The sequence below is a fragment of the Salvia hispanica genome, chromosome 6 (genome assembly GCF_029641045.1).
Source record: "Salvia hispanica isolate PSC_SH4W2 chromosome 6, Shi_PSC_v1, whole genome shotgun sequence".
Lineage (NCBI taxonomy): Eukaryota > Viridiplantae > Streptophyta > Magnoliopsida > Lamiales > Lamiaceae > Salvia > Salvia hispanica.
In genome coordinates, this window is record NC_142697.1 from 25171627 (window position 1) to 25191154 (window position 19528).

At 38.4% G+C, this 19528-nt stretch overlaps 3 protein-coding genes and 1 long non-coding RNA gene across 6 annotated transcripts; 3 read left to right on the top strand and 1 right to left on the bottom strand.

Moving 5' to 3' along the window:
• The first annotated feature begins 467 nt into the window (after positions 1-467).
• Positions 468-5419, top strand: LOC125205882 (heat shock protein 90-5, chloroplastic-like). Its single transcript, XM_048105056.2, has 19 exons — positions 468-966; positions 1174-1247; positions 1400-1525; positions 1599-1692; positions 1801-1884; positions 2007-2150; positions 2321-2437; positions 2614-2658; positions 2757-2837; positions 2934-3038; positions 3115-3255; positions 3375-3467; positions 3561-3641; positions 3733-3987; positions 4188-4290; positions 4436-4610; positions 4709-4814; positions 4905-4994; positions 5077-5419. The coding sequence occupies exons 1-19, from the start codon at positions 688-690 to the stop codon at positions 5275-5277; spliced, it is 2394 nt and encodes a 797-aa protein (XP_047961013.1). The 5' UTR covers positions 468-687; the 3' UTR covers positions 5278-5419.
• A 1684-nt stretch (positions 5420-7103) lies between these two features.
• Positions 7104-14576, top strand: LOC125204531 (DNA-directed RNA polymerase 1B, mitochondrial-like). The gene is made up of 19 exons (XM_048103216.2): positions 7104-8038; positions 8176-8385; positions 8537-8664; positions 8770-8836; positions 8966-9024; positions 9763-9880; positions 10002-10115; positions 10287-10418; positions 10502-10918; positions 11124-11174; positions 11625-11695; positions 12047-12131; positions 12603-12755; positions 12917-12991; positions 13079-13168; positions 13270-13317; positions 13420-13534; positions 13619-13722; positions 13843-14576. The coding sequence occupies exons 1-19, from the start codon at positions 7256-7258 to the stop codon at positions 13951-13953; spliced, it is 2931 nt and encodes a 976-aa protein (XP_047959173.1). The 5' UTR covers positions 7104-7255; the 3' UTR covers positions 13954-14576.
• Positions 14577-14741: 165 nt separating this feature from the next.
• On the bottom strand, positions 14742-17339 carry LOC148923417 (uncharacterized). 2 transcript variants are annotated; one of them, XR_016132737.1, is made up of 3 exons: positions 17229-17339; positions 16834-17102; positions 14742-16230 (listed from the first exon to the last, which is right to left on the bottom strand). It is a non-coding gene; the product is annotated as an uncharacterized LOC148923417 (long non-coding RNA). The 2 variants fall into 2 exon arrangements; XR_016132736.1 differs by having other exon boundaries at positions 14742-17102.
• Positions 15161-18913, top strand: LOC125204530 (Armadillo/beta-catenin-like repeat family protein). 2 transcript variants are annotated; one of them, XM_048103215.2, is made up of 4 exons: positions 15161-15263; positions 15477-16649; positions 16770-17079; positions 17172-18913. In XM_048103215.2, exons 1-4 carry the CDS (start codon positions 15234-15236, stop codon positions 18779-18781), a joined length of 3123 nt encoding a protein of 1040 aa, XP_047959172.1. In that variant the 5' UTR covers positions 15161-15233; the 3' UTR covers positions 18782-18913. The 2 variants fall into 2 exon arrangements, with proteins under 2 accessions (XP_047959172.1, XP_088917090.1); XM_089060964.1 differs by lacking the exon at positions 15161-15263 and having other exon boundaries at positions 15375-16649.
• Positions 18914-19528: the final 615 nt, after the last annotated feature.

Consider the following 19528-nt stretch of genomic DNA (forward strand, 5'->3'; position numbering starts at 1 on the left):
GAGAGGAGATTGAGGTATTTATAATAGGAGAATAAAATAATAAAAAAAAATTAAAAAAACAAATAAAAAGAAAAATTGGTTCCGCCATCGGCCCGAACCTCCGCAATGGAGGCCCATGTAGAGCCGATGCGGAGTCGATGGGGCCATTGGCTGAGGCCATTGATCGGCGCGGGAGGCGGAGGCGAGGAGGAGGGAGAATCGGCCCTCCCTCCGCAATGGTGACCGGTCGGAGGCGCGGGGGCGATCAATCGGCCTCGGTGATCGCCTCCCATTGTGAATTCTCTAAAGATGGTGAAAAATGACCTCTAATTAAATAAACTATTATCAGTCTCAGGCCGAAAGAATGGAGAATTGTAATAATAAAAATACTCCTATACAAGTTTTGGAGGATTATTGCGAATTCGGAAATGGCAAAATCCACACCATTCAATTCTATCAGCAATACTTCCAAATAAAAACCCTAACCCCTAATTCGGCCTATTCTAGAACCCTCCACCCCTTCCCTTAAACCCCATTTTCACTTCGCAACTCTCACTCCTCTTATCTACTTCACCTCCAACCTATGCTACCTAACCACGCGAATTAGCCCCCTTTTTCATCTAAATCGATTGACCCACCAAGGAAAGAGATTGAATTTCAGACGAAAACACCAAGATTTCATCTGCACTTTCTCTAGAAATTGACAAGATGGCGCCTGTGTTGAGCAGAAGTCTGGCCTCCGCCGCGATGGCCGTAACCCCAAATATGTCGTCCTTTTCTATCAAGAGTGGTGGGAAAAGCAATAGGGGTTTTCTGAGAAGCGCTTTTCTGCCTAATTGTGGGCTAAAGAACACTTTTTTAAGGAGGGGGGTGGAGTGGAAGGTGGAGGGGCAGCGGAGCGGAGTGGTGGTGAGATGTGAAGCCGCCGCCGTGGCTGAGAAGGAGGCTCCGGAGAGCTCTGCAGAAACATTTGAATATCAGGCGGAGGTGAGAATCCTTTCCTTTTTACATTTTTGTGTGGGGATTGATAGAAAAATGATGTTGGGAGCGAATAGTATTGTTAATAGCATTACTTATGATAGTTGGTGATTGAATTGCTTTGCTTTGGGTTGTTAACTTATGTAATTATGTAATTTATTTATTGAGGTATTGGATTTTGATGTCGTGGTGTTGGATGTTTTTCTTGATTTTTAGGTTAGTCGATTGATGGACTTAATAGTCCACAGCTTATACAGCCATAAGGAAGTTTTTCTTCGGGAGCTTGTAAGGTGAGGCGCTGTTGTTTCGTGTCTTGTTTTTTCATGTTTTGAGTTTTGTGTATTGTTTTACAGACTCCATTTCGAGGAAGGGAATGTGTATATTATGTTTACCAGAGTTTGCTGCAACTCGACCTGAGTTTTTACAATTTTGTTTTCTGCAGCAATGCAAGTGATGCTCTCGATAAATTGAGGTTTTTGAGTGTGACTCAGCCGGAATTACTTGGAGATTCAGGTGACCTAGAGATTCGTATCAAACCTGATCCGGACAATGGGACTATTACCATAACGTATGTATTTGTTTATCTTCTTTGTAGTTACTGTAATGGTTGATTAGCTTAATGTTGCTTCGTCCTTTTTCAGGGATACTGGTATTGGAATGACAAAGGAGGAGCTGATAGACTGTCTTGGAACCATTGCACAGAGTGGCACTTCTCGATTCCTGAAGGCGTTGAAGGTCGTTACTTCTTGTCATATTGTGTTTGGATGTCCTTCTACTTTCCATGCTTTAAAGACTTAGCTAGCTAAACCTTACATGTGAAATTCAATTTTTCACTTCGTGCAGGAGAACCAGGACCTTGGGTCTGACAATAGCTTGATTGGTCAATTTGGTGTGGGGTTCTATTCTGCTTTTCTGATTGCCAAAAGGGTATTCTTGGGCTCCCACATCCGCTAATACATAATTACATATTACTGATAGTTTGTTGAATGTTTTTTCTGTTCTTTCTGTTGATACTGGTTTGATTTAATTTTTACTTTCTATTTTGATAGGTAGTCGTGTCAACAAAGAGCCCCAAGTCTGACAAGCAGTATGTTTGGGAATCTGTCGCTGATAGCAGCTCCTACTCAATTAGAGAGGAAACTGATCCCAGCAAGCTCATCAGCCGAGGCACCCAGATCACTCTTTATCTCAGGGTATGATCTTTTTTCGCTTGCACATTCAGATTTCCCTTGTGTCAAATGTCTCAGCCTATTATTTTTAAAAGCTTATACATTTACTAAGATTCACATATGATTTGTTCTTTAGAATTTGATAGTAGTGCCTGTTTTCATGTTAAATCAACATAGTAGTTTTTGGCTTGCAGGATGACGATAAGTATGAGTACTCCGAGCCTATGAAGATCCAGAGTTTGGTCAAGAATTATTCACAATTCGTATCATTCCCCATCTATACCTGGCAAGAGAAGTCAAGGACCATTGAGGTTCGACTTTTATATCATGACCAGTAGGCTTGGACTATGCTTTGTTGCTGATGACACTGTTAATATTGTATTTTTCATCAAGACTCAGTGATTCAATTCACAATTGTTACTTTAGACTGTCGTGGGGTTGTGCGGGAAAAGCTTAAGACCGATTTACATTTTTAAATTTTTGGCAGGTAGAAGAAGGGGAAGAACCAAAAGAGGGAGAAGAAGTACCCGAGGTAATGGCAATTTCAATACAGTTGTTGATGATTTTGCTTCTTCTCTTACTAAGGATATGATGATCATACCAATTTTTACTTACTGGTGCTTTTCCCAGGGAGAGAAGAAAAAGGTGAAGAAGACCAAAACTGAAAAATATTGGGACTGGGAATTGACAAATGAAACAAAACCTATATGGGTATGTCACTACTTTAATCAATCTCGTATTTTTGCGTCTCACATTTGAATCTTTATGCATGCTTAATGCTTTTCTTTTTCTGTATTTAATATGCAGATGCGCAACCCGAAGGAAGTTGAAAAAGAACAATATCAAGAATTTTACAAAAAGGCATTCAATGAGTTTTTGGACCCACTTACTTATACCCATTTCACCACAGAGGTATGAATGTTTGTGTTGAATGAGTTGGTGAAACTATCAATATCTCCGCTGTGATTTTGATCGGGTACTTCTGCAGGGTGAGGTGGAGTTCAGAAGTGTGCTCTACATTCCTGGAATGGCACCTCTTAACAATGAAGAAGTTATCAATACCAAGACAAAAAACATCCGTTTATATGTGAAACGTGTATTTATTTCAGATGATTTTGATGGTGAACTGGTGAGAACCTCCTCTGTTGCATTGAGACATAGTTGCTTGAGTTTGACCTTATGATTATAGCAACCATGTATTGATCTTTTAAGCTTGTGTTAATATTAAATCAATCTGATGACCTGCAGTTTCCAAGATACTTGAGCTTTGTCAAGGGTGTGGTGGACTCGGACGACCTTCCCCTAAACGTTTCCAGGGAAATTCTTCAGGAGAGCCGAATTGTAAGGAATTTATTGCTTATTGCGAAATTTTAATCGTATTATAACTTGTCATTCCTTTTAAATTAACAGATTTATTCGTTTTTCTTCATCTAGGTGAGGATAATGAGGAAAAGACTCGTTAGGAAAGCATTCGACATGATTCAAGATCTTTCTGAGAGTGAGAGCAGCAAAGAGGTTGGTTGATTGTGAATGAATGAAAGATAAGTAAATGCATCTTTTTCTTATTTTCTGCAACTTAAACCTATATGCCATTGGTGTAATTTAGGATTACAAAAAATTCTGGGAGAATTTTGGTAAGTTTTTGAAGCTGGGTTGCATCGAGGACACTGGGAACCACAAGAGAATAACACCATTGTTGAGATTTCTGTCTTCCAAGAGCGACGAAGACCTGATAAGTTTGGATGATTATATCGAGAACATGGGTGAGAATCAGAAGGCTATCTATTACTTGGCAACTGACAGCTTAAAAAGTGCTAAATCTGCTCCTTTTGTGGAAAAGTTAATACAGAAAGGCATTGAGGTATGTTACAAACTGAAATCGGCAAGTCCTACTTTATCTGATGCCATGTTAATGTGTTATTTGGAATGAAGCATAAATTAATCCCTTTGCTTGATCAGTCGAATGCAGTCCAGCCTTCGTTCTTGTTTAGTTTCGAGTGTAATTGATTTATTCTCTATATCATGCAATGCATCACACAAGTTTATCACTTAAATATGCAGGTGCTTTACTTAGTCGAGCCAATTGATGAAGTTGCGATCCAGAATTTAGATACATACAAAGAGAAAAAGTTTGTTGACATCAGCAAGGAAGATCTGGAGCTTGGTCAGTATATCTTGATATTTTATGCTATTCAAACTGTTTTAAATTGATTTGTTAAGTCACTTTGCTTCTATTTAAAAACAAAATGTTTGGTTTTTCGATGAGCTTTTATAGACACTGAGCAGATGCTCGTATCTGAACGACACAGGTGATGAAGATGAGGTGAGCGAAAGGGAAAATAAGCAAGAGTATAATCTCCTCTGTGATTGGATCAAACAACAGCTTGGCGAAAAGGTAGCTAAAGTGCAAGTCTCGAAACGTTTAGCCTCATCCCCTTGTGTGCTGGTTTCCGGCAAATTTGGATGGTCAGCTAACATGGAAAGGTGCTCTTTTTACTCGTGCGTATGTATTGATTTGCAAAGGCCTATATTATCTTGTTTCTAATAGCTACGGCTCCCTCCATTTTTTGATCTTCGGGCAGATTAATGAGAGCACAAACACTTGGTGACCAATCGAGTCTCGAATTCATGAGGGGTCGAAGAATACTTGAGATCAATCCAGATCATCCAGTCGTCAAGGATTTAAACGTATGATAAATGCATATTTCAAAATTCAAGACCTAATCTTTTCTTTCTACATCAAATTTATTCGCACCATTTGCTTTTTTTTTTTGGCAGGCCGCTTGCAAGAACGCCCCTGAGAATGTAGATGCCAAGAGGGCTGTCGAACTTCTATACGATACGGCCTTAATCTCCAGTGGATTCACTGTAAGTATCAGAAATCGTTACACAAATCTATCCTTTTATATTGTCCTTGTCTAAAATTTCTCCTCATTTGCTGTAATGACAGCCTGATAGCCCTGCCGAGCTCAGCAACAAGATATACGAGATGATGGCGATGGCCCTCGGTGGAAGATGGGGGAGATCAGAGGATGACGAGGAGGGCGAAGGTGCTGACCCGAATCCCACCTCAGAGGCTGACGAGGCTGTTGAATCCCAGGTCGTCGAGCCTTCGGAAGTGAGGACTCAGAGTGATCCTTGGAGTGACTAAATTTTTGTGCCACAATTGTAAGAAACATACATGGTAGGGCTTCTGATGATGCAAAATTTTCTAAAACATTTTATTATTTTACTTTTTTACAAGTGAATTATTTACACTTTTATTTGAGATGTATGTTTAAGTTTAAGTTTAACCAGTTGTGTGTGTGTGTGTGTGTGAGAGAGAGAGAGAGAGAGAGAGAGAGAGGTAAGGTGTTTATTATTGCAAAAATATGTAGTAAATAAAATCTAAATCAATGTTTCTTGATCAATTTTGCACACACAGCGACCATCTTCACAAATATTTATTCCTGAACAATTGCTATTCTTGAGTGGATTACCACACTCTTCATGGCCAATGCATCTCATTCCAATTTTTGGAATCCCAAAACCAAAACTAATCAATTGTCGTGAAGCAGCATCGCACGATGGTGATGAACCTATTCAGTGGGGAATAAATCAGATAATTTTAATTATAATCACAGCAAATAGTTTTTTTTAATGAATTTAACAAATTGATGAAAAATTACTATATAAATTGTATTTAATAATGGGAAAGACAAACCTAGGATGAACACCATGAACATGCAAACCAAGAAAACAACCTTAGTAGAAGCCATTCCTCTTCGATGATGATAGTAATGTTTAATTTTTGAGCAGTAGTACAATTTTAATGTCTGGAGCCTTTATAGAGCGTGACATTTTTCTTCTTATAATATGATCCTGAAAATTGGTTACTAATTTAAGATGTATTGTGGGGATTTCACTTCTTTATTTTAAGTGATTTTATATAGTCTTGGCAATCGCATTAAAATCTTATTATAGTGGTAGTTGGCTGTAGTAGGATTGTTTTGATGTTGAAGGTGAGGAAATATTTAAACAAAACTTGAGTGCTGATTATGTGGATATTTACACTATTTTGATAATATATATGATTAATAGCGGTTATTATTATTATTATTATTATTATTATTATTATTATTATTATTTCAGACTTTTAGACAGTACTCCCTTCGTCTCAGACTTTCAGACGGTACTCCCTTTGTCGTATAATAGATGTCATATTCGGATGATGACGTAAGAATTTAGCAGATGTTGTTTTGTGTGTTATGTGATGAGAGAAAAATATATTTTTATTCATTGCCATGAGAGAAAAAATTCAAAAAAAATGAAATGTGACATTTTTTGTAAAATAAACTTAAAAGAAAAATATGACATCTTTTGGCACGTTTTCAGCGTCACCGAAGGAATTGCATTAGTTAATGTAGTTCATCATAATATAGGATTGTTTTGATTTTTAGGTAATATATTTACCCTATTATGATAATATAGCATTAATAATATTAATATTTAGTATTTGCATAATATTGTTATTATTATTATTTTATCGCCAGAAATTGTTTTTTAATGTTTTGTATATTATTCAAATTCACTCTTCTAGTTTTGGACTTTTTTAAAACCGATGATAAATGGCTATTTAATTGGTTTAACAATTTGCGTTTATTATTTCAGTTTATTTACTCTATTGTATTTATTAAAATATAGATCAATCGTCACATAAATTTTATCACACTTTGATCAGGCACGAGTTTTAGAAAATGTAATGAGAAGTGAGTTGAAAAATTAGTGGAATATAAGTTCTATTTTTATATATTAGTTTTATACGAAAATGAGGTCTACTATTCAAAATGATAAAAAATCAAAATTTGACAAATTTTGTGAGACTAGTGAAAAAAAAAATGTAAAAACTTTTATGGACGGAGGAGTATCTACTTTTCTGTTAAATAGGAAGAAAGAAAGAAAAAGAGAAGTAAAGAAAGAGGAAATTTAAAAAATGCAATATAATAAATTGGGCCTAGGTTTTGGAAGGGTTTAAAGCGGCCATAGCCTCCGGTTTGTCTCTCCTCTCCTCTCCTCTGTTGAACTCTCCGCGATCTAAAATGCTCTAATTCCGCCATCTTTTTTTATCTCTTTTGCTCATCCATCGCAATATGTGGAGAAATCTATCCAAACATTCTTCTCTGAGAAGGTTCAAGATTTTAGCAGAATCCAACTCATCAATCAATGCGTTTACCTCAGCTAAATCCTCTCAGCATTCTATCCTTTGTGAGGAGGCCACACATTTCCTGACCCGGCGCGGTGTGAGCATAGGCAGCTCAGAATTAGGTCTTTTCCAAGATACAACCTTGCGACGCAAGCGCGATGTGGGACCTCCTATTAGATTTCCTGTTTATACTAGAGGTTACGCCGCCGCAGCCGAGGCTTTAGTGTCGACGTCCGAAGAAGAGGTTGATGAAATTCAGGAATTGGTGGATGAGCTTAACAAAGAAATCGATGCGAGAAGCCCAGAAATGAACCAGGGGCGGAGGCAGCCGCAGAAACTGGTGGGAGGGATGGGGTTGGGGAAGTACAATATTCTTAGGAGGAGGCAGATCAAGGCGGAGACGGAGGCGTGGGAGGAGGCGGCGAAGGAGTACCAAGAGCTTTTAGTTGACATGTGCGAGCAAAAATTGGCCCCTAACTTGCCTTACATCAAGTCCTTGTTCTTGGGGTGGTTTGAGCCTTTGAGAGATGCGATTGCTGCTGAGCAAGACTTGTGCCAGGAAGGAAAGAACAGGGCCGCCTATGCGCCTTACTTTGATCAGCTGCCTGCAGATATGATGGCAGTTATTACAATGCATAAGTTGATGGCTCTGTTGATGACTGGAGGAGGCAATGGCAGTGCCAGAGTTGTACAAGCAGCATGTCATATTGGTGAAGCAATCGAACATGAGGTTGGCTTGAGAAATCGAAGTACAATTGCCATATTTATTTTTTTGGTTTACACTATATCTTTACTCATGCTAGATAGTAGAAGAATAAAAATTAGCATGTCCTGGATGTTCAATGATCGATGTTTGCTCTTGAACAGGTTAGGATTCATAAGTTTTTGGAGAACTGCAAGAGGAAAAACGCATTAAATAGAACTTGTGATGAGGAACCTGATGCTGGGGCTAAGGAGCAAGAGAGACTAAAGAAAAAGGTCCAGCTTTTGATGAAGAAACAAAAGGTACAGCAAGTCAGGAGAATAGTAAGCCGGCAAGATGATTTGAAGGCATGGGGACAGGATGCTCAAGTCAAGGTAATTGGCATAGTACCCCCCAGTTCTCGTGTGTATAGATGCTGCTGTACTATTGCATTTACGTCTCTATTTGTTTTTCATTTGCTCAAGGTTATTTGACACATCTTTCTTAGAAGTAAGACTGAAGACGTGTTCACGGTATATTTTATAGGTTGGCAGTCGGTTGATTCAGATATTAATGGAAACTGCCTACATACAACCTCCGGTTGATCAGATGGAGGATACCCCTCCTGATGTCCGACCTGCATTTGTGCACACGCTCAAATCTGTTGAAACAGTGTGAGTGCGACTGCATGGTTCCTATTTGAGATTTTGAAACAGTGTGACTACCTTGTTTTACAAATATAAACTGCTTGGGCTGTTTTCATGATGAACTTTTTGTAGGAAAGGGACCCGGAGATATGGGGTGATTGAGTGTGATCCTCTAGTTCGGAAAGGGCTGGAAAAAACTGTAAGCATCAACTTTTTGTAAGCTTTGAGCAGTTTTTGTACTTCTTGTTGATGATCAAAACGATTTTGCTCTCTTTTGAGAAACACTGGATTCTAAGAAAAATTTATATTTCTTATTTTTTCTGTACAGGCAAGGCACATGGTGATTCCATATATGCCAATGTTGGTTCCTCCACTAAATTGGACAGGGTATGCAGCTCTATGTTTCTCTCGGAAAAGAGTTTTTATGTTCAGTAATTTTGATGAGTGTTCATGATGTGCTACCTTGGTTATTTTCTTGCTAAATGACATGGTTTACTACAAGCTATTTTCTTTTGGCAATGCCGTTTTTTCCCTCTCTATATAATGATCATCTATGTTGTTAGTTGTTATATGAAAGTCTGGGATGTTAATCATGTTATTAGGTTATACGTATCTTTTTGGTGGTAAAAGAAGTGAAGAAACTTACATGTATGCTATTATGTAAATTGTTGATCTTAATAAGTGGGAGGTTGGTTGTGGAAGCAAGATGTGGTCTTGGTGGAATGGCTAAAGTATCATAAACTAAGGGTACAAAATGAGCTCAATTGAGGGAGGGCTTCCAAAATGTGCTTTGGATTTTTTCAGAGCGGTGAGTGTGTATCTATTTTTCCTAATGTAGCCATAGCTTTTAGCTAATAGTAATCCAGGCAGCCAGTTGTAGTGTTTATAGAGAAACTTCCTGCTTGAGATCATTGGTGTGTATATATATCTAATTTCTTCCTAAGGAGTCTAGCTAATCCATCAAAATAATCATCCCCTAAACATAGGACCTTTGCAAATGGAACTTTCGAATGACTTAACCGATGAGAGTGTTCGTGAACATGATTTAGAGTTTGCTGTTATGGCGCATATATTGTAAACAAAAGCTGGCCCTACAACTTGAATAATTTTCTGAATTGTTGGTAGGTATGAGCGAGGTGCTTATCTATTTCTACCATCATATATTATGCGAACACATGGAGCAAAACAGCAACGCGAGGCTGTTAAAAGAACTCAAAGGGAACAGTTAGAACCTGTCTATCAGGTCCCACTTTGTACTTTCTTCTGCATTATTATTGTAAATTTGTAATTTGGATTTGGTGTATTTTCTATTTTGTTTTCATCCTCTATTGAGAAGCTTCTAAATTTATTTTTATCTTATCCAGGCACTTAACACTCTAGGCAGTACTAAGTGGAGAGTGAACAAAAGAATATTGAGTCTTGTGGACAGAATCTGGGCTAATGGAGGTCAGCTTGCTGATTTGGTAGACCGTGAAGATGTAAGTAATGTTTGCATGGAAAAAATGATATGATGCATTTTTCCTTTCTCTTTAAGATCTCAATGTTCTTTGTTAGAAGCGGTTTCTATATTCCTCTCTCACACAGTTGACAAAACACTGATATTTTTTGGTTTAAGTTCATTGATGTCCCCTCACCTGATGGTTGGTCAGGTCCCTTTACCAGAGGAACCTGATACAGAAGATGAATTAGAATTAAAGAAATGGAGGTGGAAAGTTAAAGCTGTGAAAAAGGAGAACAGTGAAAGGCATTCACAGCGGTGTGATATAGAACTTAAACTTACTGTAAGAAGCTCCTTCTGTTAGTTTGAATGGCACTTAGTAAAATTCTGCAGTATTACATATTAATAACCTTTATGGAAGAGTAGGTGGCCAGAAAAATGAAGGACGAAGAAGGATTTTACTACCCTCACAATTTAGATTTCCGAGGGCGTGCATATCCCATGCATCCGTATCTGAATCATCTTGGTTCTGACCTCTGCCGGGGAATATTAGAATTTGCAGAAGGTCGTCCGCTTGGCAAGTCTGGCTTACGCTGGTTAAAAATACATCTAGCAAACTTATACGGTGGTGGTGTTGACAAATTGCCTTATGAGGGTCGGGTATCATTTACTGAAAACCATCTGGAGGATATATTTGACTCTGCTGATCGGCCTCTTGAAGGGAGACGATGGTGGTTAAATGCAGAGGATCCTTTCCAATGTCTGGCCACTTGCATGAGCCTGTCTGAGGCATTAAGAAGTCCATATCCTGAGACTGCAATCTCACATATGCCTGTCCACCAGGTAATAGATTTTCAAGTCACACTTTCGATAATAGATTAACGGAAGTTTTACTATATGGCCAGCATTTAAGTTCCAAAGCTTACTTATTTTTTCCCTGCAAGTTTAATTTTGTTAAAGATTTGTTACCTGCATTCCGTTTGAGCAAAACTGTTCATTTCATTGTTTGAGCTGAACCTGTTTCCCTCTTTCTATTTTCATTTTCAAGGATGGTTCGTGTAATGGTTTGCAACATTATGCCGCTCTTGGAAGGGATAAGGTAATTAATTACATCACTAATTCAATCCATGTTCTTGTCCATCACTAAAGTCAGCTTGAAACAAGGACTTCCATCTAGTAACTAAGATTGTGTTTTGAGTTCCTGTTTTCAACCCTCGATACTTGTTATAGTGCATAAAGATCTAGTGCCATGTTTCTTAGCACGCCTAATATCCGGAGGTGTCTGTCTTTCAACTAATTAATATTTGATTGTTTCACATTGATCTAACATTCTATTTCAAATGGATCGATTTGTGATATTTCTGAAAATTTTAATGTTACTGTTATGTATAAACATGTGTCTTAAGCATTACAACTATAGATTTCTTCATTTAATCTTTACAACTATATACCTATTACCTATTAGGTTTGGAAGGATGAAATTCAATTATTTTGAGAGTTACACAATGTTTCTTTCCCTTTTGACATGAAATTCATTATATTTATCTAGCTTGGAGCAGCTGCAGTCAATCTTGTTGCTGGAGATAAGCCAGCTGATGTTTACTCAGGGATTGCAGCAAGGTAAGTCTTAAAACCATGATGCGTTGTTTTCATTGTGACTTTAGCTACTGACTTCATGCCTGTATTGCACAAGGGAATATCATAAATGACTTTGATTGTAAAAGTGGATTAAATACATACTCAATCACGGCCAAATTCTTGAACTAGGGGCTGCACTACACTCTCTTATTGCAAACATCTAGCCAAAACTTTAGTGTAATTAATCTTGCTATTTTTTAATTCTGAGCTATGCTCATAGATGACTTCTTTGGAGTAAATGACTTCAATGAACAATAATATAGGTGATGTTACTTTGGACCTTCCAGTCAAACTATCCAACACTAATTTTTCAGTGAAATGTTTCTGATGCAGAGTTCTTGAGATAATGAAGACAGATGCAGCTGGAGACCCTGATATTGATCCCAATGCCAAGCATGCTAGACTGTTAATTGATCAGGTTTATCTATATATTTTTGTCTTTTGTTATGTACTACTCTCTCCGTCCGCGAATAGGAGTCCCGTTTTTCCATTTTGGTTCGTCCGCGAATAGGAGTCCCGGTTCATAATTACCATTAATGGTAAAGATGCCCCACATTCACTAACTCATTCCACTCACATATTATTTAAAACTAATATATATAAGTGGGACTCTATGCTCCACTAACTTTCTTCCACCCACTTTTCATAATATTTCTTAAAACCCGTGTCGGAAAGTAATGGGACTCCTATTCGCGGACAGAGGGAGTATAAAAGTACAAGTGTTTTATTTCAAAATAGAATATAAATTACTGTTGTTTGTTTTTCCCCAGTTACTCCGGTGTTATGTTCGACATGAATTTCTTTTGGTTTCTGTGAATTTGTAAGATTTCATTTTGACACACTGGCTTTGGTCAATATGCTCACTGAATCTACTCTTAATTTGTCACAGGTGGATAGAAAGTTAGTTAAGCAAACAGTCATGACATCAGTGTATGGTGTCACATATATAGGTGCACGTGACCAAATCAAGAGGAGGTTAAAGGAGCGCCATGCTATGGATGATGATGCAGAGTTGTTTGCATGTGCTTGCTATGCTGCAAAAGTTAGTGCTTTCTGCTTCTTCTTTCAGACTAATTTTTAAACTCTGAACTGTTATGTGCTCCTCAAGCGGTTTAGATGCTTTTTATGGTGGTACAAATTTCATCGTGCATTTATTCAAATTCCGACTTATAATGGTTTGTGCGCCTTTGGAACCGTCAACAGACAACCTTAACTGCTTTAGGAGAAATGTTTGAGGCTGCAAGAAGTATAATGGGCTGGCTGGGAGACTGTGCAAAGGTTTGTCCACTGTGTTTTCCGTCTTTCTCGTTAAGCTTGGAGTTTATATTTATATCATTATGAACCCTGTGTTATGTGTATCTGCAGATTATAGCAACAGAAAATGAACCAGTTCGTTGGACGACACCACTTGGGCTTCCTGTTGTCCAACCTTACCGCAAATTAGGAAAGCACATGGTATCTTGCTTTTTATATCCGACCTCTTCTTTCAATGCATCAACTATAATTCAATGCAATAACCATTTCCTTCAAAATATTGATCATTGGTTTTAATGCAGATTAAGACTTCACTTCAGGTTTTAACTCTTCAACGCGAAACTGACAAGGTAGCTTTACATTTGGTTTCTTCTCTTTTTCTTCCCCTGTCAAGAAGGGTATATAGTAAGCACAAAAGCATCATAATTTGCATTTTTTGCGATCATTTCTAGGTGATGACCAAGCGACAGAGAACTGCTTTTCCTCCAAATTTTGTGCATTCTCTCGATGGCTCACATATGATGATGACTGCCATTGCTTGCTCTCAGGCAGGCTTAAGTTTTGCAGGTCTGTAAGAACTGACTTTGATTTTTTGGTTGTGATTATTTTTACTGTACCGGTAACATATTAACCCTGTAAAATCGAACCCAGGAGTGCATGATTCATATTGGACTCACGCTTGTGATGTTGACCAAATGAACAAGATTCTAAGAGAGAAGTTCGTTGAGCTCTATGAGGCACCTATATTGGAGAATGTAAGTTCATTTCTCTGTTACATGGTTTCTTCTCGTTTATTCTCCCAATTCTCTATTCTAGTAACTTTTTAATAATTATTTATAATTATAAGATCACTGATTGATTCATCTCCCAAACAGTTGTTGGAGAGTTTTGAGAAGTCATTCCCAGACCTAAATTTCCCTTCGTTGCCAGAACGAGGAGACTTCGATCTGAAAGAAGTTCTAGACTCCACCTATTTCTTCAACTAGATAATACAGATATTGCTTATCATTCTTTGAGTATCCAATCCCTCTTATCATTTGATTACCATGGACATCCCGATTTTCTTGGATCGTTGCTGCTGCCAGTACCATCGTCTTGATCTGGAAGATCTCTGGATAGCAGGATACTTGCTAATCCTGCACGCTTCTGACTGCATTTCTAGGTACTGAGGCGTACCGCTTCGATCAGAATAAGACGAAATCGGATGCTAATACCGTAGCACAAACTTATAAGGCGCGCCACAGCCTTACAAGTTCTCTTTTTGTAGCTGCTCGTAGGAGCAGTGTTGTAGTTGAGTAAGCAATGCTCTTGTACATGGCAAAACAAGTAGTGGAAGCTGAGCTAAATTACTGTATATATGTTTTTAGATTTGATGAAAGCAAAAGATAAATGAGTTTACTAGAGATGGTGGTCAGTTCCATAGATACATTCAGAAGCATTAGGATCTTATTAATGTATGCTTTTCATAGAAAGAATCTGGAGAAATGCTTCTAGAATCTAGAGTAAATTCTAAGCAATTTTACATTCATCAAAGTTTTGTAATTGATAGCTAGTATACTTGGGTTTCCCTCGAATAAGCTTATTAATGGCATCTTCTTGAAGTTGTTTATGAGACTTTTACTGTAATTATTTGTATTCTTAAACCAGATTTTTTTTTCTATAATTTACTACTTGTAACAGCAGAACAAAGTACTTTGGTTATAACTGATAAGAGAGTCAATTGAATCTCAGAGGGATTGGATCCAATTTCAAACTCTATTATCTTCGGAAGAAAAGAAAAGAAGAAAACTACAGTTTGATTAAATAATATCAGTTGACTTAGTGAATGAATTAATCCACTCAATTCATTGTATTTTAACATAATGCAACTTGGTAAAAAAAAAAAAAAAGGTGGAAGGCCGAAATATCTACTCATTTCATGGTGAATTTTGACACATGGTGTTGAGCTACTAACATTTGATATAATAGTGAGTTGGTGCAAAAGGCTAGGAAGCTGAAACCTTGATTAGTTCTAATGTAGACTCTTGACAGCTGACTGAGTCCATCTCCTGACATCCTGTTTCATTAAATAATCAACACTGTTAGTATATCATACAAGAATATATAGCATGCTGCATTATTCTAACAAAGTGGATCTTTCAAAAAATGAAAGTATTTCCAGAGACTGTTTCAATGATCTACATATTACAATTTCCTTTACCAACTGCAGGAATGAGGCACCACTTTCTCATCTTTGAGAGTTGAGTTTCTTGCGCTGCTAACAAACATGTCCGACAATAGCTCCAACTGGTCGCAGGTATTACCTCTCTCTCTCTCTCTCGCTCATACGCACACATCAGTTCTTGGACCAGTTCAATCGTACTTCAAAACGAAGCAGAAATCATAAGATCATATTAGAAACTCTAGAATGAAAGACTTGCCAATCTTTCAGAAAAATTCTCAATGTTTAGTGTTTTTAGATTTTTCCTTTTGTGTGTGTCTGATAACTCTGATTTTCCCGTTTCTCCAGTCGAGGGAAGAGAGGAGTCCACTAAGCAGCCTTGCTGAGTCCTTGTTGGGGAGTATTGCAGAAATCATGAAGTCAGTGATATATATACAAGTAGAGAAGGAGATTTTCACTGAAATCGGCTGCTACTTTTATCGGGTGTCTGCCATAGTCATGGAGCTTCACATAAACTGGAGTACTCCAACAAATACAACTGAGATCATACAGTCTCTCTGCAAAAAAGTGGAGTTGGCCAAGAGCCTTACTGCAAACTTGGGGGAAAATGTACAGATTATAAGACATGCTGAATTAACAAGTGTGGTGAAGCAGCTTGAAGATGTTGTGAGAGGTATAGGGGAAAACCTTAGCCTAATACCTTTGTCAACATATGGGAACCATGAATATGCGGAATGGGCAGCTAGGGCACTTTCAAAGGAGATGAAGGATGTGTCGTTTGTTGTCAGCCCGTCTCGTGGCTCAGAGTCGAAAGACCAGCAGCTTCATAGGCTTCCTCCCAGGGAAGAAATGAAACAAGTGGAAACAGATCTGTATTCCATCGATGCGGATGCTTCTGCTATGAATCTTCAGTTATCGGATACATCACAGTCGTATATGAGTGCCAACCTAGACCAGGAAAGACCGATCATTCTGGACAGACATGATCCCAAAAGTTTGAGTGGTGGCTCCTCACTGAAGGCATTCCCACAGCTGGCTCAGTACATGGAGCCATTATACGACACTTTTTTCTGTCCTCTGACGAAGAAGATCATGGAAGATCCTGTAACAATTGAAAGTGGAGTGACATATGAGAGAGAGGCGATAACTGAGTGGTTCAACAAATTTGGTGATGGAGCGGAAATTGTCTGCCCAAAATCAGGAGAAACTCTAAAGAGCAGAAATATCAAAAGCAATGTTGCATTCAAAGCAACGATTGATGAGTGGAAAGAGAGAAATGAAGCTGCGAGAATTAAGGTTGCCCGAGCAGCACTCTCTCTGGCCAGTACTGAAAACATGGTGCTTGAAGCAATCGATGATCTACAAAGCATCTGCAAGAGTAGGCCATACAACAAGGTGCAGGTTCGCAGCATCGGAATGATTCCACTGCTTGCCAAGTTTCTTGAATACAGAAGCAGAGGCGTAAGAAATGCAACGCTGGAGCTACTGAGACAGTTAGCCGAGGATGATGCAGATGGGAAGGTGATTCACTTTAAAAAATTAATTTCAGTTTTAACAGCTTCATGCTCTCATTTGATTCATATTTATTTTCTGCAATAGTAAACTCATGCCATATGTAATACATCGTGCTTTTCTGTATAGGATGAAATCGTGAAGACAGTTGATATTTCAACAATTATAAAGATGCTGTCAAGTAATCACACACCTGTGAGACATGCATCTGCGTCGCTCCTGCTTGAGCTGTCGAAAAGCCAATCTTCGTGTTATAAGATTGGGACTGTAGCTGGAGGTATTCTGATGCTGATCACTGTCAAATACAGACAATCCTCAGATGCATTTGCTTCAGAAACAGCCGATCAGATCTTGAAGAACTTGGAGATTCTTCCTGGTAATATCAAGATCATGGCAGAAAATGGATATTGGGAGCCATTGCTAGCTCATCTATTCGAAGGTAATAATACGCTTCGTTTATTCCTGCAATGTGATAGGTAAAAGAATTATCACTTGTATACAAGTAAACCTATAACGATGTTGAATTAACAGGGAGCGAGGAGATGAAAATGGAGATGGCGAGTTATCTTGGGGAGATCGTTATTGGACCTGATAGGATGGCGTTCGTAGCAGAGACAGCTTCTCCAGCTCTGATCCAAATGGTGCAAAGTGGAAATTCTCTGACCAGAAATGCAGCATTCAAGGCCTTGAAGCAGATATCTTGTTACCATCCGAATGCAGGGATACTCGTTGAAGCTGGCATAATGCAGACAATGGTTGACGAGATGTTCACAAGAATGACCCACAGCGAACCAATGAATTCAAAATCTGAGGCAGCTATAATACTTGCTAACATACTGGAGTCTGGTCTGGAGCTCGAGAATTTCCCAGTCAGCACGCAAGGCCACACAATGTCATCAGACTACATAGTATACAACGTTATCTATAGAATCAAGAGCATAAGCCCTGATGACCTGAACATCAACTTCATCCGAATCCTGCTGTGCTTGATCAAGTTCCCAAAGGCATCAGCTACCATTGTTTCAATTGTCAAGGAGACAGAAGCCAGTTACAATTTGATCGAACTGATCAATACTACAAATGAAGAACTTGGTGTAGCATCAATCAAGCTACTCATCGCGCTCTCAGCTTTCATGGGACACACATTGTCAGACAGACTCTGCAGAACTCAAGGACAACCGGAGAAGTTAATCAAGAATCCATCCGAAATTAGTAGGATCACAGAATTACATGCTGTTTCAGCTAATCTTTTGGCGAAGCTTCCTCATCAGAACCTGACTCTCAACCTCGCCTTGGTTAACAGCAGCACTGTTCCTACAGTCATAAAAAGCCTCAATCAGATACAGAGGAGCGGGACAAGGTCAAGCAGACATGCAAGTTCTTATTTTGAAGGGTTGGTGGGCGTTCTTGTCAGATTGACAACGACATTGTATGACCATCAAATCTTGCTTACAGCAAGAACCTACAACTTGGTCGAAGTTCTGACAGAGCTCTTAACCCGAGCATTCACAGATGAGGTACAGAAGCTATCTGCAATAGGGCTGGAGAATCTGTCAAGACAATCCATCACTCTATCAAGACCACCAGAGAGGAAGAAAACCAAGATTCTAAAACTCTTCATTTTCCAAAAATGCGTATCAATCAATCTGTCCAAAGTGAAAGGGAAAGGAGAAGAGTTCTCACTTTGCCCCATCCATGGAGGGGTTTGCTCTTCTCAGGAAACATTCTGCCTCCTTGATGCAGAGGCTGTGGAGAGACTGCTGGCTTGTTTGGACCACGAGAACGTGGAGGTGATCGAGGCAGCACTATCTGCACTGTCCTCATTGCTAGATGACAAAGTTAATGTGGACAACAGTGTAAGCTTGTTGTCTGAAAGACATGCTCTCTCGTATGTGCTGAACGTTGTGAAGGAGCACAAAGAAGAATCTGTATTGCAGAAAGCATTTTGGGTGATAGAGAGATTCTTGGTAAAAGGTGGAGATGTGTCTGTTTCAAATGTATCACAGGACAGACTGTTTCCTGCTACATTGGTGAGTTCATTGCATCACGGAGATGAATACACCAGGCAGATGGCAGAGAAGATTTTGAGGCATTTGAACAAAATGCCTAATGTATCAAATACCATGAGCTTTAACATGTAAAACCTATCCATTTTTCAAGAAATATGTCTGTATACAGTTTTCAGCAAAACCACTGAATTTCCTTTAACAAGGTTCTGAACTTCCTAGTTCTTACTGTAATTAGTCCGAACTCGCCTCCTCATTAACACTTTATCTCGTGTGCAATTTAATCTTCTTAAAGATTCTGTTTCTAAAAGTTTTAAAAAATTATTGTTCGAAGTCATATGACTCGAATCTAACAGACAAACCTCCCTCACATACGCAACCATGTAGTTGTAAAAACAAAAAAGTGAATAACAAAACAAGGGATACGCCTTATGTTGAATTTGCACGAGAAATGTTTCTATTTTGTGTCTGGATAAAATTCAATTTTGTTGGTTTACCATGATGATAGGAATACATTAGAGCTCAAGAATTACAATGTGGAGTTGGTTTGGCCGGCAAAGCCGAAAGGATCTCCCTTTCAAATATTGTAAATGTTGATAAAAATAATTCCTTCGGACATTTGAAAGATTCCAATTATAACAAGACAAAAACAGAGGTGGTTGCCTAGATTTGATCCTGTCAAATATAAGAAATGGAAGATACTCTTAATAAAATTATAGTCTTCTCTTACTTCATGGATAGCCCACTTAACACCAACAGCTCCAAAATAAAACCAATTAGACCTTTTCAGTAAGTATCCAACCACATACGACATCAAGAAAATACCTACATCTATGGAACAAGAAAATCTTGTTGCAAAAAAACTAAATAAAATAAAAAGAA

Excerpts from the sequence above, each read along its gene's own strand:
- LOC125205882 (XM_048105056.2), top strand. The coding sequence starts at position 688 with ATGGCGCCTGTGTTGAGCAGAAGTCTGGCCTCCGCCGCGATGGCCGTA. Across the intron at positions 3,468-3,560 it reads TTCTTCAGGAGAGCCGAATT|GTGAGGATAATGAGGAAAAG; the intron begins GTAAGGAATTTA and ends TTCTTCATCTAG. Across the intron at positions 4,995-5,076 it reads TAATCTCCAGTGGATTCACT|CCTGATAGCCCTGCCGAGCT; the intron begins GTAAGTATCAGA and ends CTGTAATGACAG.
- LOC125204531 (XM_048103216.2), top strand. The coding sequence starts at position 7,256 with ATGTGGAGAAATCTATCCAAACATTCTTCTCTGAGAAGGTTCAAGATT. Across the intron at positions 9,881-10,001 it reads AGTTAGAACCTGTCTATCAG|GCACTTAACACTCTAGGCAG; the intron begins GTCCCACTTTGT and ends TATCTTATCCAG. Across the intron at positions 13,535-13,618 it reads GGCAGGCTTAAGTTTTGCAG|GAGTGCATGATTCATATTGG; the intron begins GTCTGTAAGAAC and ends AATCGAACCCAG.
- LOC125204530 (XM_089060964.1), top strand. The coding sequence starts at position 15,375 with ATGAAAGACTTGCCAATCTTTCAGAAAAATTCTCAATGTTTAGTGTTT. Across the intron at positions 16,650-16,769 it reads AGGATGATGCAGATGGGAAG|GATGAAATCGTGAAGACAGT; the intron begins GTGATTCACTTT and ends TTTTCTGTATAG. Across the intron at positions 17,080-17,171 it reads GCTAGCTCATCTATTCGAAG|GGAGCGAGGAGATGAAAATG; the intron begins GTAATAATACGC and ends TTGAATTAACAG.